This window comes from Schistocerca piceifrons, chromosome 2 (assembly GCF_021461385.2).
Source record: "Schistocerca piceifrons isolate TAMUIC-IGC-003096 chromosome 2, iqSchPice1.1, whole genome shotgun sequence".
Classification (NCBI taxonomy): domain Eukaryota; kingdom Metazoa; phylum Arthropoda; class Insecta; order Orthoptera; family Acrididae; genus Schistocerca; species Schistocerca piceifrons.
In genome coordinates this window covers 887,740,102-887,754,517 of record NC_060139.1, presented here as the reverse complement: position 1 = coordinate 887,754,517, position 14,416 = coordinate 887,740,102, and the positions used below count along the sequence as shown (strand labels likewise).

The 14,416-nt window shown below is 39.6% G+C and overlaps 1 protein-coding gene across 3 annotated transcripts in view; it reads right to left on the bottom strand.

The window, feature by feature from the left end:
* LOC124776963 (zinc finger protein 775-like) overlaps positions 1 to 9,983 on the bottom strand; it is a 112,125-nt gene extending 102,142 nt beyond the window's left edge. For all 3 annotated transcript variants that reach the window (XM_047252200.1, XM_047252201.1, XM_047252202.1), the window contains exon 1: positions 9,858 to 9,983. In XM_047252200.1, coding sequence (XP_047108156.1) covers positions 9,858 to 9,865 — 8 coding nt within the window. In that variant the 5' untranslated portion in view covers positions 9,866 to 9,983. The remainder of the gene's footprint in view (positions 1 to 9,857) is intronic.
* Positions 9,984 to 14,416: the final 4,433 nt, after the last annotated feature.

The window sequence follows — 14,416 nt, the reverse complement described above, 5'->3', positions numbered from 1 at the left end:
TAAGGAATAGTGGAGAAGCAGCAATTGCAAATGGGAGTGTATCTGCCTGCAGCTTTGGTAAACATGCAGAGGCATTTGTGACATGAGTATTCTCAATGTCACAAGAAGAAGAAGAAGAAGAAGAAGAAGAAGAAGAATTTATACTGGAATGTCCCAAAGTAAAGATAGGAGCAGTACCTAACATTGGAGAAGGTGAGGAATGCCACAGATATTGTACAGTTTCATTGGACCGAGAGACAATGTCACAAGAGGATCACTTTAACAAGGGAGAAAGAACAGGTTAAATTCTAATTTAAAAATTGATTAAAGATGGATTTCAATATAGGAATTCTAAAGGTGTAGGGGAGGATAGATGATGTGAGCTGTCCTTGGAGACAGGCCAACCCTGGTCACTTCGCCTCTATTAGCCTAACCCTGAATGGTAGAGAAAGTAAATGGGATACGACAGCTCAGGATGAATTAGAAAATAAGTTAGGTTTACATACAAGAATAGCAAAGACTGAAAGATCCAATTGGCAAACACAAATTTCCTTTTATGCATTAGTAACAACCACCACCACCACCACCACCACCACCACCACCACCACCGATCTGTTCATAGAACTCATTGTTCCATTTGAGATGTGTGACTGTGATGCAATATTTAAAAAGCTCTTCAACACTGGGAGGAAAAGTAGGATTCAGCTGTTATAACACTTCATTGAGTGGAACATACTAAATAGAGGTACCACATCAAAACTAACTAATATCTTAACCGGCTGTACCACTATGCTCTTTAATTTACTGATAAAATGTACCAAATTTTTGATATATGGTTACACTTAATGAAGTCCTGCAACAGCTGTAATGAAGTCCTGCAACAGCTGAATCAAATTTTTTCCATTTGATGTTGCAGAACTGTTTCAATATAGCCTCACAACCAAGTATTTCAAATGGAAAGATGAGTTCTATGAACGGGCGCGGATGGTGTCGCTATGGGGAGCCCCTTAAGCCTGGTTATAGTGAACTTCTTTATGGAAAAATTCAAGGAGCATGCATTGGATTCCGTGTAGTTGTGGGGATGAGTACATGGGCACTACAAAAAGAACAGTCAAAAAATGCCTAGAAGTGCACAAGGGCTTTTGCAGAAGAGGGAAGATTGACAGATCAGCCATTGTGGAACATGCTTTGCAGCCAGGAGAGCAACACATTCATTTTGATAGGACTCAAGTACTGGCAGCCACAAACAGATACCAAGAAAGGTTATACAGAGAGGCCAAGGAGACTGTAAAACACCCCAAGAACTTCAATAGGAAGGAGGAGGGCATGAAATTGAATGACATCTGGCTTCTGATGCTGAAGAAGATGTGTACCAGTCTTCCACCATGGAGTGATACCAACAGCGGACGATGGCAGTCGACGACAGCCAATTGTGCTCACGCATTCAAAATGTGATGTCACACCACTGCACGGAAGCACACAGAAGTGGAATATTGCTGTTGTCAGTAGCATGTCAGGGTGTAAATTGGACATTCAAAATAGGTACAATCCCCCTTGAAAATGTCCTTTGCAGATGGGGACAAAATATCGGGTTTTAAGGTGACACCCATTCAACCAAGACATAATAGCCTGAAACAATTTTTAATTGTAAGAAGAAAAGTATTATGACAATGTGCATGTGAGTTGTGACCCAGCTCATGGAAAAATCTCACAAGACATTCACCCTCTAAGTGAAATTATTACTGGTTACAAAAGATCACAGATGAAGATTGGAGAAGATGTGATTACTTATTGTACATATTTGTGTGACAGGGATATATTAATTGTATCAACAGAAAATTGACCAATAATGAGGGATTGCAAAAAAGTTGTCTTAGTACGAATATTAGCTGTAAGCCTTGTAACTTGGGCACAGACACATAGTGCAAGCTGGTTTCATCAGTCCTTTAAGTAACATGCATTGGGAAACTGTTTGTTTCATGCTCACTGATTGAAAATTGGAGGTAAAAAGCAACACAGTCACTTATTAGCTCTAAGCAAACAGCACCAAACAATGTACACATACAGGCCCTTAAATGTCAAGCAAGGCAGAGCTCGAGAGTTCCATCAAACAGCAGCGGTCTCAGATGAACAAGCCTACAGCGGATACTCTGTAAGTGATCATCAGACTCTAACTTTGTGCACTAAGAACAACTTAAGCTTGCTTGTATGTACCTCTGGACTAGGGTTACTGATTTCCACCATACATTTGTCTATATATACCTATGTCTCTGTCATTTTCTTGTGACGAGTACCTGAGGTCAAGGGTTCAATTAAAACAGTAGACACTGGCCCTTTCATGGTTCATGGTCAGCAGTAGCCTAACATCCAAGTCTTTCTGTACTGTCTCCAACCACAAAGACTCCAAAAATTTTGGTCTGGCCCATTCACTATTTCACTCCTGTGCACAGCCGCTGATGTATCAAGAAACATATGACCAAAAATCCCCTTTCACCTCTGACATGACAGTGATCTTCTAAAGTAAGTACATTATGACCCATGTGAGGTTATGATGGTCTGAAACGTTCACATGGAACCATGGGCCTGCACTCTGGACAATAAATGACTATAAGCTAAGCATTCCACATCAACAAATACACTGTTATGGAAGCTCCAGAAATGCTCAAAGTCTTACAATGGAAATTAATAACTGACATATTCCCCCAAACAAGGCTTTCTGCAATTAACTGCCCCACTGATTCAGAAATAATATTGTTCTAAAAAGAAATGAATAGAGAGAAAATAAAAACTATCAAAAAATCAAAATTATGTACATACTTCATAGTTTTAAAGAATATTTCATCTAATCTCGAAAGAACTCCAACATATCCTAATTTAGAATATCAGTGAAATGTAATAACTTAAGCAGCTGATGCATTCTATTTTCCAACTAAAGCAATTGCCAGAGCAGAACAATTAGTAAAAACCTTCATTACTGATAATTTCCTAGCTCAGATTTATGACCCAAAAACCTCTGTGTCCAAGTACAGATTACAAAGAACTGATTTCACTTCCTACTTTTCTGCAGAAGCCAAAGCTACACTCACAGTTTTAAAGTACTTGCATAAAATCACAGAAAGGAACATCTTGATTTTGACAGATTGTAAAAGCTTGTTCCAAGATATGCAGTCATCACCCTTCTTGAGAAAACTAGTCCACTGGTAATGGACATCATGAAAGCTAGCAAGGAAAACTAAAATCTTGGGAACTGGTCCTGATGGGGGACACCAGTACGATTCTACATATAATATGTGAAAGAACTTGACCTCCTTCTAGCTGCAATGTACTGTGTGCCTTTGTAGGAGCAAAGTATTTTGGATGATTGCAAAAAAAGCACAGACCATTCTTCTTCTCAAGGTGGATCATCGAACAGACTCTCAAAATTAGAAGCCTATATCTCTGATGTCAGTCAATTGTAGAATTTTGGAACATGTTTTATGCTTGCATATTATGACATTTCTGGAGGCTGAAAATCTCCTCTGCAGGAACCACCATGGTTTCTGAAACCACTGATTGTGTGAAAACCAGCTCACTCTGTTCGTTCTTGAGACCGCCTCTAAATCTGGCCCTGCAACTAGCTCTCAACATAAACATATGAAACATAGTGCAAATACACAGACAGAAAGACTCTTTATTGTATGATTACACAATCATAGAAGAATTACTGGAAGCAGTTACTTCTGTAAAATATCTGGGAATGTGTGTACCAAGCCATCTGAAATGGAATGACCACATAAAATTAATTGCCCTATTGTTTTGTAATTCAAAATGAAATTCCGAGTACCACTTGACAAGAAGCAGCTGTACAATCCATCCCATGCATGTTTATGTGGTAAATGAAGAAAGAAAACTGGTAATAGTGAACCACTGCTAGAAGTGATGATGTGGAACATGATGTAGGATTTGTAAATGCTGTCCAGAAAGAAATGGTTAAGTGGCTGGCAAAGCATTACTTACAAGTGAAGAAAGTGCATTATTTCACTGATGGATGCGCACCTCAATGGAAATGAACGTTTGGCGTCATTGGACGGGAGGCCCCTTGCAGGGCAGGTCTGGCTGCTTTGGTGCAGGTCTTATTACATTTGAAGCCACATTGGGCGACCTGCGCACCGGATCGGGATGAAATGGTGACGAAGAAAGCACAACACCCAGTCCCTGAGTGGAGAAAATCCCCGACCCAGCCAGGAATTGAACATGGGCCCATAGAACAGCAATCCGTCACGGTGACCATTCAGCTATCAGGGCGGGTGCAGCTCAATATAAGAATAGAAAAGGCTTTAAAAATTTGTGTAAGCACAAAAGCAACTTTTCTATTGATGCTGAGCATTCCTTTTTTGCTACTTGGCATGGTAAATCTGTGTTTGATGGTTTGTGGGGAACTATAAAATGTATACTGAGAAGAGCTAATCGTCAAGTAGTAAATGATGCACAAATAACAACTGCATCTGGTGTTTACAATCTTTACAAACCTAATACTTGACAAATGTTTTTTTCACTCCTTAGAGAAAGTCAATGTAGATTTCCTACACAAGAAACTTGAGAAGAGATTTTCGACAACCCACAAAATACCTGGTACCATGAATTTTCATAATTAGAAACCACTTTCTTGTGATTCTTTAGAAATTAGATGAGTAACTTCTTCTGAAAAGCCTTCCTTGATTTTTCCATTCAATGAAAATGCCACAAAGTAGACATGTACTCATCTTCAACAATATTCTTTTGTAGCAGCTGTATATGATGACAGGTGGTACTTTGCCTTCGTCAGAAATGTCTGTGATGAAGGAGGAGACAAAGAACTACTTTTTATCCACACATCTGGACCAGCAGGGCCATCCTTTTGGTCTGAAAAGAAATATTCTTGTCTTGTGCCTTTGGAAAACATGCTCTGTGTTATTGGTGTACCTAAAATAACATCATTAGGCAGAATGTATTACTTTAATGAAAAAGATGTGAAGTTAACATAATAGAATTTTCCACAGTGGATTAAAAACAGAGATGCTCTTAAGAAGTTTCATTGATAGTTTCAGGGATCTTCACTGCTGAACACATACTTTTATATTAACATTAGTGTGGTTAGAATAATTGTTGATTAAAGATGCTAATTTGATACCCTAAATAAAGTTAACCTGTGTAACGAAAATGTTTCAATTAAATTTATGAGTTTTGGCTCTGTACTCTCATGAGCCTTTTGGGAACTTATGTCCTCTTCTAAATTTTGAATTTGCTATTAAAAGAAGAAATTTTTTCCTGCAGAGTGCAAAGAGTCTTTCATTACCAGGCCTTTCCTTCATCTACTATAGCATTCACACCTCCATGATTTTTAGTTTCTTGTCCAATTTTACACACTAAACTACCCATTCAATTCCCACATATACTCTATCCACTGTTTTCTGCTTGTGATGCAGCCCTGATATTACTGCTAAAATACATTATAAGGAAACAAAATTCTAAAGAAAAGAAAAAAAAAATTCACATTGAGAATACAATTACAAACTGCTACCCCACATTTCAGTTAGGGCAGGCTAAAAATAGAACCATATTGTTCTTGAAGTCATTTGAAACAGAAGGCAGTTCAATGAGTACACTGGCTCGCTACTGTGTTTTAATAATAGAAATGACATTTAAGTTCTTTTCTTTTTCGATTGGGTATCGAGGGGGGGGGGGGGGGGTTACCTAGAGGAAACAGGCTTTGCTTCCCAATACTCCAAACCCCTGGTCTGGTTCACATTTATTGATGACATTATCTACACCTAAGGCCAGGGCACTTTATTCTCATTCCTCCACAACCTCAACACCTTCTCTCTCATCCACTTCACCTGGTCTTCCTCCAACCATCGGCCAAACCTTCCTAGATGTCACTCTCCTCCTCTCAGATGGCTCCATCTACACCTCGGTCCACATCAAAGCCACCAATCACCAAAAGTACTTACACTTCGGCAGTTACCACCACTTCCATACTGAAAAATCTCTCACGTACATCCTGGCCACCTGTGGTAGATGCATCTGTGATGATAACTCCCTTGCCTGGTATGCTGAGGGCCTCACAAAGGCCTTCGCAGACAGGTAGTATGCTCCAGACCTAATTCACAAACAGATTTCCTGTGCCATATCGCCACACACACCGGATCCTCACATTCATCCCTCGAACAAACCACAAAGAATTGCCCCCCTTGTCACCCAATACCACACCGAACTCGAACGACTGAACCAGGGCTTTGATTATCATCAAGCCATGAAATGACGGCCATCCCATGCAAGAGACATCCAACCCCTCCCAAAGTGCTGTTCTGCTGCCCACCCAAACTCCGCAACATCTTAATCCACCCCTATGCATTTCCCACCTACAATCCCCTACCACAGAGGTCATACCTGCATGGAAGACCCAGATGCAAGACCTGCCCAATCTACTCACCCAGCACCGCATACCCCGGTCCCATCACAGGTTTATCCTACCCATTAGATGTGAGGGACGCTTAACATCATGGTCATCAGTTCAAAGACAAAAAGTCAGAATGCCAATCTCAGGCAGAGCAATTTATAACGCATTAAAGTCTGCATCCTTTCCGCAGCAATTTTGGGATAATGCTTGATAGTTCACAAAATGTCACCACTCTTGCAACACTGGAATCAGTATCAGTGAGGATGATGGGCTCTTCTCCATCAGGACTGAGGGCTGCCCTGATATCAGTATATAAGAAAGACACTGCCAAAATATGCTGAACTGATTGCAGTCTGGTAAGCACAACTTCGATCCAGCAGTGAGGCTGACATGCCCATGCCTGTGTGGCCTATTTGAGTGACTGCAGTCTCCCACTGACACATGATGTGCCTGTCAAAATGAGATGGCAGTGTGCAAAGTGATGGGACATTGATGGACAACACCATTCCGACATGCTTCTTTGGCAGCTTTGTTGGACATGTTGTTCCCGCATATCCTGATGTGGCAATGTATCCAGCAAAAGATCACCTCCTTGCCATGGTGTTGGAGCCGCTGTAAGGAGTCATGGATTGGCTGAATCAACTGGTCTACTGGATACATCTGGTGAAGTGCTTGTAGTGCACTAAGCGAATTGGAACAGATAAGAAACCTCGTATGGTCAGCCCAGTTGGGGAAGACTGGAGGAAGGAATCAACTGGCTGGCTCTCACATTTTTTAGATTTTAATTGGTCATAAACATTAATCCTTTTGAGAAGGAAACGAGTCTGAGGGACCAAACCACAAGCATGAACCTGCAGACTTTTAGGTGTTTAAATGTCCCCTCAGTAATTTATTGTAGATGTTCTTTCCATTTTACAATATAAATCAGTTTTAGTATATTGCCTTAAAAGTTGCAATTGGATGAGGAATTGATCTATATGCACAGAACTTCATGCAGTAGATAATTACTGAATACAAAGATCCGTGCCTCGCAAATATAAGTTCAATGACTTAACCACAGGGTTTGCTCAAACCATACATCTTTGTGATAAAAAACCATTGCTACCTGCTGTACCATTCAGAGCATCATATAACCCCACGTACTATATTGAAAACCACCTATGGGATTTTGTCCTCGTGACAATCCCTTTCCCCTTTTATCTTCTTCATGGTCCATCAGTTTATTGTTCCATCATGTGCCACCATCTTCTCTACAAAATCTGTCTAATTCTGTACATGACTGCACTCTTCATTCTACTGAAATTTAAGGTTGTAATTCTTTCAACTTCTTAGAAACCGTCAGTTTCTTCTATTGTATGCTAATCTTTCTCTTATACCTATCATTGCCTATAGCGTAGACATTTAATACGATATAGATAATATGGGACAAGTAGTATTAATGAGATTTATGACACGCTAACAACTTTTAAATTACTTAGCACAGCCCTCTAACCTGACCTCATTTCTAGTACTGGTTTTCTATACACTCATTTCCCCCATCTGTTCAATCCAACATCTCTTAATTTCATACTTCATCTGTCTTTTTAGTTTATTTCTATAGCATGGCATTTTAAATGATTAGGTGATGATCTCTTTGCCCATATTAATTTGTCCTGATTCAGCAGTCTTGCTTCCTAGACAGCAGAACTATAACTTCTATGGTCTCTCTCCCATTTCTTGATTTTAAACATGTTGCAACTCGTGTTTCATCTATCCTTAACTATTTCTGAATTTGCTTTGTTAATCCTTAGGCCCAATTCTGCCCACAAATAGCATGGATGTATACTAGTTTTCCTTTAGAGGGAAATATAGTATGTCACCACAACCAGCCACCCTCCTGAAATAAGAATCTGTCAGGCTTATTTGAAATATCTAAGCTGCTAACTAGTAAGTTTCTTTTCCTGTCCCCAATCATACTGGCACATAAATGTAGCCTATATATTATCTAAACATCTAACAAATAGCTCAGTTCAGATCTGCAAGACATAGAAGTGATGGAAAACAGTATAACTTAGGTGTAAAACAGGATGCTAATGGAAGTGAAAAACTAACATCGAATCAACATGTTGATAAATGATCACATTCAAATTAGCCTAATTCCCCTCCTGTTACCACACAACTAAAAACACTACTGTATTTTGCATATAGTTATTTCAAAAAAATCTTACCAGTTAAAGCAAAAACAAACCAAAAATTCTATTTTAAAAATGAGCAGTAAATCCATAACTGAAGTTTATGCAAAAGACTTTCCAAAGACAAAGAGGACACTAAATTACATGGAATTAATGACAATCTTTTTACTTCTATCTCTTGCACGTTTGTGCTTTCTTGAGTTAGTGCCTACATGTTTTACTTCCTTCATGGAGATGCTTCATTATGGTACAGAAAATAGGCTACCAACTAACAACAATAAGACAAAAGGACAGTAGTGAATCCCAAAGCTTTACCAGGGCTCTACAACTGTCAACAGCAATAAACTAAACAGTATGGTATGCGAATTAAAATAAATCTAAGAAACATGGAGCAGACATTACTGAAATGCACTTAGAGAAATTAGCCCCTCCTTCTTTCAACATTCAGTAGTTTTCAGAAAAACAGCACTGAGCTGGTAACTGCAACAACATTCGTATCTCCTATACCATGACTTAAGCCAATCAGAAAAGGGTCCTTCACAGTGGAACACAATCATACAAGCACCTTCCAAACAAATGGCTGTTTCATTTCTAAAGAAATGAAGTCTACTGGAGAAAAAAAAGACTCAAGTTATTTCTGGTTTTATTTTAACTTAACAACTCTGCAAATTAAGGGAAACTTTAAAAGTGTAAAATTAAATTATACTACCTTAAACTATTCCATTAATGTTGTCACACATATTTAATGTCAATTTGCTAATGTTAAGTATTTACGTCATTCCTCATATTAATGTTATTACGGGTGTAGATACATAATGTTTATTTATGTTTTTTACTGGCGTGTCCAATACCTGCACGGGATGCCACAGAACCAAAATAACGTAACTAATATGTTTCTTCAGGCGTTCGTATGAGACAGCCAGTACAAGAAGTAAAAGCTGACACGTACTTAAGTCTATTTACTGTGATATCTTCAGAATTAATAACCTTTTTTACTTCGAAAAACATACCCTACCACGAAGAACGTCAATTTCAACATCCTTGGGATGTTAGTTTAGAAATTAGACTCTTACTTTGGAGGCACTGTGCATGGCACAATCTTTAGATACGGCCAATATTGCAAACGTATAAATATATCCAAATAAAGTCCAACAAGAGGGCTAAACAGCACGCTGTGCAATGCCAGGTTGTTGCTCTTTAACATTTTCGTCTCGTACAATTATAGTTTAACATATCTATATGGCTGTCATTCATAACACAGACTTACAAATGGATTTTCGCGATATTACCTTTTCATAATTGTCGATTCAATCCCCTGAGATGTTTAATAATCCTATCAACATCAGATAGTAAAACGCAAACAACATTCAAACATTACCACTTTACGCGCCCTCCTAACACACACTCTTCGCAAGTACTTTGATCTCTAAAAGGTCTCAGATAATATACTTAATATCGCTCTGTTAACTCTGGTATCAATTTCATTCAAATAAATAAATAATTCATACTTTTCTTCAAAAACTAACATAGTACCGCCGATAAACAGATAAAAAATTATTTCTTTCACGCAGCGTGGTGTATGAATAAGGTCGATAACTGAAATGAAAGACCATTCTTCAGGGACTTGGAAGACCTACGGACGTCGGGTGTAACCTGGTCGGCAAGATCCCAGCGCACTCCTCAAGCTTAAACTTTACGGCACCTTGATGACCGCCTAGACAGACAGGAGAAAATAACATCCTGGCTGGAATCCTTATTTTTGAGTACTTGATATTGTAAGTCCACGTCTGTGTTATGTTGAACTGAACTGTTATATTAACGCGCCTACGAGTGACTGAGCGCAATATCATCGGTCAGTGTTACTGATCGCAGATTGTGTTCCAGGCCATATGTCACGCAAGTGTATGAGCATTCCCTGTTATAAGTTCCACAGATGAAATTAATTGTAACATAATCTGTGTGGGAGGCAATTCAATCTCTGTACATGAGTATTTTTCAGTTACTGCACGAACAGCAACTGACATTTTCACCTCTGACTAATAGTAATTTTACGGAGTGTTAACCTTGTAACTTGTATCGGTAATTGCTTGTGCGAGTAGTTCAGATATTTTTACTCTGGAGGCATTCTTGTATGTAGCCTTACTTCCGCAGATTTCTGTTCACTTTTGATATGTGTTGTCAGGGTAGCTTAGGCGACAGATGACGTGTTCTGTTCCCTGGGCCCAGAACGGAGGTGTGCTTGCTTTTTGCCATAGCGGCACTTCCGTCATTGCATGGCGTCTGGGCTGGCCGGCAATCTCTACCAGCCACATCATGGTGGCTCAAGTTAAGTTGATCGTTTGATCTGTGCCATGGTGGAGGGCCATTGATTAAGCAGGAACCAGAAGTCCACTCTGTTTGGTGAACTTAATAAGCTCAGGAGGTTTAAGACATGTTTGGCAAGCCCGAAGTTCCTGCTCACTGTATCTCTTCAACTACTCATTGAAACCTTGCACTCTTATTACTACTTCTCAGTGTATTAAGTTTAAGGCCTGTTCCTTATCAATGTAAACTGTCAAACCTTACATTGATCCACTGTCATTAGCTAACTCCATTCACTGTCGAACTCGGCTGCTCATTCCTTGTTGGCTTTGATTGTCAGCTGCTGTAGTTCTCAGCAAAAAAGTCATATAACGACAAAATACTATACAATGATGAGAATAAAAGCAAAACAGTCTGGTATGCTATAAAAAAGGAAATGGGGAGAGGCAAACAAATGCAGAATAACCTACTGCCAAGGGTGAGGGATAAGGTAATAAATGATCGACAACACTTAGCAAATTATGTAAACGAGCGTCTTTCAAGTATTGCAGAGAAGTTACAGCAAAAATTCACCAAAACAAACAAAACACTTGCAAATAATGTTGCATTAAATACAACGATGTTACTTCCAACCACAGAGAATGAAGTCAGTAAAACTGTTCAAAAACTAAAAAATAAAAGGTCAGTAGGTTTAGATGAAGTACCAATGTGTGTACTGAAACTGTGCATAGGGATTATACAAGTTCCCTTAACAAATATAATAAATAAATCCTTCACATCAGGAACATTTCCAGAGCAGCTAAAACAGGCAAGGGTTGTACCTTTGCTTAAGAAAGGTAATGTAGAAGACATAGAAAATTACTGACCTATTTCCCTGCTGTCAGTATTCTCAAATATAATAGAAGCAATTATGAAAGATAGATAAATGAATTACCTGAATACACACAATCTTTTAAGCGAATCACAGTTTGGTTTCCAAAGTGTCAGCCATAGTAGAATTCACAAAAGTTGAACTTGATGCTCTTGATAAAGATGCGTGTGTCACAGGCATATTTTTGGATCTTTATAAGTCGTTTGATACAGTCGACCACAAGATTCTGTTAAATAAATTAGAAGCATTAGGAATCAGAGGGGTAGGTAATGACTGGTTTCGATCATACCTAGCAGACAGAATACAAAGAGTAGAGATAACACATACTTCAAATAGATCCAAACATTTAGTAAAACACTTATCAGAACCAAAATACATTAATATAGGGGTTCCGCAAGGTAGCATATTAGGACCAATACTATTCCTGATATACATCAATGACTTTCCCACTAGTGTTATTCATAGCCAAAAAATTCTCTTTGCTGATGACAGCAATATTATAGTCACTGAGAAAACAAGAGTACTCCTTACCGAGAAAGCAAATGAAACTCTCAAGGAAGTTTACGATTCGTCAATAAGCTGCAAAATGACATTGAACATTAAGAAAACTAATGCCATGAATTTCAGTTTGAAGAGAAAAAATGACAGTGTTAAATTAAATGTAGATGGTCCCTCTGTGGGCTGTTTAACAAATGCAAAATTTCTAGGAATTAATATTGATTCTCAGTTGAAGTGGTGTGAACACACAAAGGAACTTGCAAACAGAATGTCATCAATTATGCCCTTAGAATCCTATGATCAGTGTGTAACATAGAGTGTTTTTTAATTACATGTTATTCATATGTACACTCAATTCTTAGCTATGGAATTCTTTTTTGGGGAACAAACGCACAAAATATGAACACAATTTTCAAACTCCAGAAAAGAGCCATAAGAATAATAACCAAAAATACTAGTCGACCTCATTGTAAACATTTGTTCAAAACACTGGGGATTTTAACTGCTCCATGTGAAAACATTTACCAGTCAGTTGTACACATCAAAAGTAACATTGGTAATTACTGCAAAAAAAAGCTGTGTCCATGGCAATGCAACAAGAGATAGAGTAAACCTACATTTATCAAGAAAAAATTAAACATAAAATTCAAAACAGCATTTTCTATCAGTGAATAAAACTGTACAGTAAATTAGCATAAGAGATTAAAGAAACTGCAAAAATACTATTATTTAAAAAGTCAGCTAAGATGTACCTGTTATGCAATACAGTTTATACACTGTGGGATTACTTAGATAAAACAGAATAGGTGTTTGATAAAAAAGTTATGCGAATAAATAATAATAATAATGTAACTCTTCAGGCTTTCCCGGCGATCTAATGACATCTTGGGTTGTCGGGTGTTCTGCCGGATATCAGCGTCGTACTTGCACGATATTTCGGTCACGTAGCTCGAGACCTTCATCAGGTGCGACCTGAGACTGCTCCTCGAGTGGACCTGGTCCAGTATTTATGCCTATGGACTTCCCCCTCCACCAACGGCTGCAGGCGCTTCCTCTGTGGTCCGCGCCCATTCCCTGTGACCTGCTGGAGCGTTGCTGTTCCGTTTTCCGTCCGCTGCGGTTCTAGGTGTTCCCTCTGCGGTCCGCGCCCACCAAACGCGCTCCTGGGGGTTTCATCTACGGTCTGGGGTACCAGGCGTTCCCCCTGCGGTCCGCGCCCGCTCACCACGACCTGTTGGAGCGTTGCCGCTCCGTTTTTCATCTGCTGCGGCTCTGGATGTTCCCTCTGCGGTCCGCGCCCACCAGTCCCACTTCTGGGTGTTCCATCTTCGGTCTGGTGCTCCTGGCAGTCCGTCAGGGGCTCGTTTACCATCTCCATGTCTCTGGTTCTTCTGTTTGTGTAGTGTTGCAGCTGGCCCCGTTGCTCCTTTAACAATTCCAGAGCCGGATCCCAGGCTCTGCTTAGCTGGTACCCTGTGTCACGATTCATAAGATCGTCAGCCATTTTAATCTCAATCGATTCTCTTATGACACTGTCCCAAAATCTGGGTGTTTGTGCTAGAATCTTGGTATCCTCATACTTCATGGCATGATCTAGCGCTAGACAGTGTTCAGCAATGGCTGACTTAGTCACCTATCTTAATCTAGTGTGCCTCTGATGTTCTTTGCACCTGATCTCCACAGTTCTTGTCGTCTGGCCAATGTAGGACATGCCACATTGACAAGGTATATTGTAAATCCCTGGTTTTCGTAACCCCAGGTCGTCTTTGACACTCCCCAGCAGTCCCCCGATCTTGTTGGATGGACAGAAAACACACTTGATATTGTGTTTACGCAGGATCCTACTGATTCTGGCAGAAATAGAGCCAGCATAGGGCAGATATGCCACCTTCCTTGCTTCATCTTGCAAGGAAGGTGGCATATCTGCCCTATGCTGGCTCTATTTCTGCCAGAATCAGTAGGATCCTGCGTAAACACAATATCAAGTGTGTTTTCTGTCCATCCAACAAGATCGGGGGACTGCTGGGGAGTGTCAAAGACGACCTGGGGTTACGAAAACCAGGGATTTACAATATACCTTGTCAATGTGGCATGTCCTACATTGGCCAGACGACAAGAACTGTGGAGATCAGGTGCAAAGAACATCAGAGGCACACTAGATTAAGATAGGTGACTAAG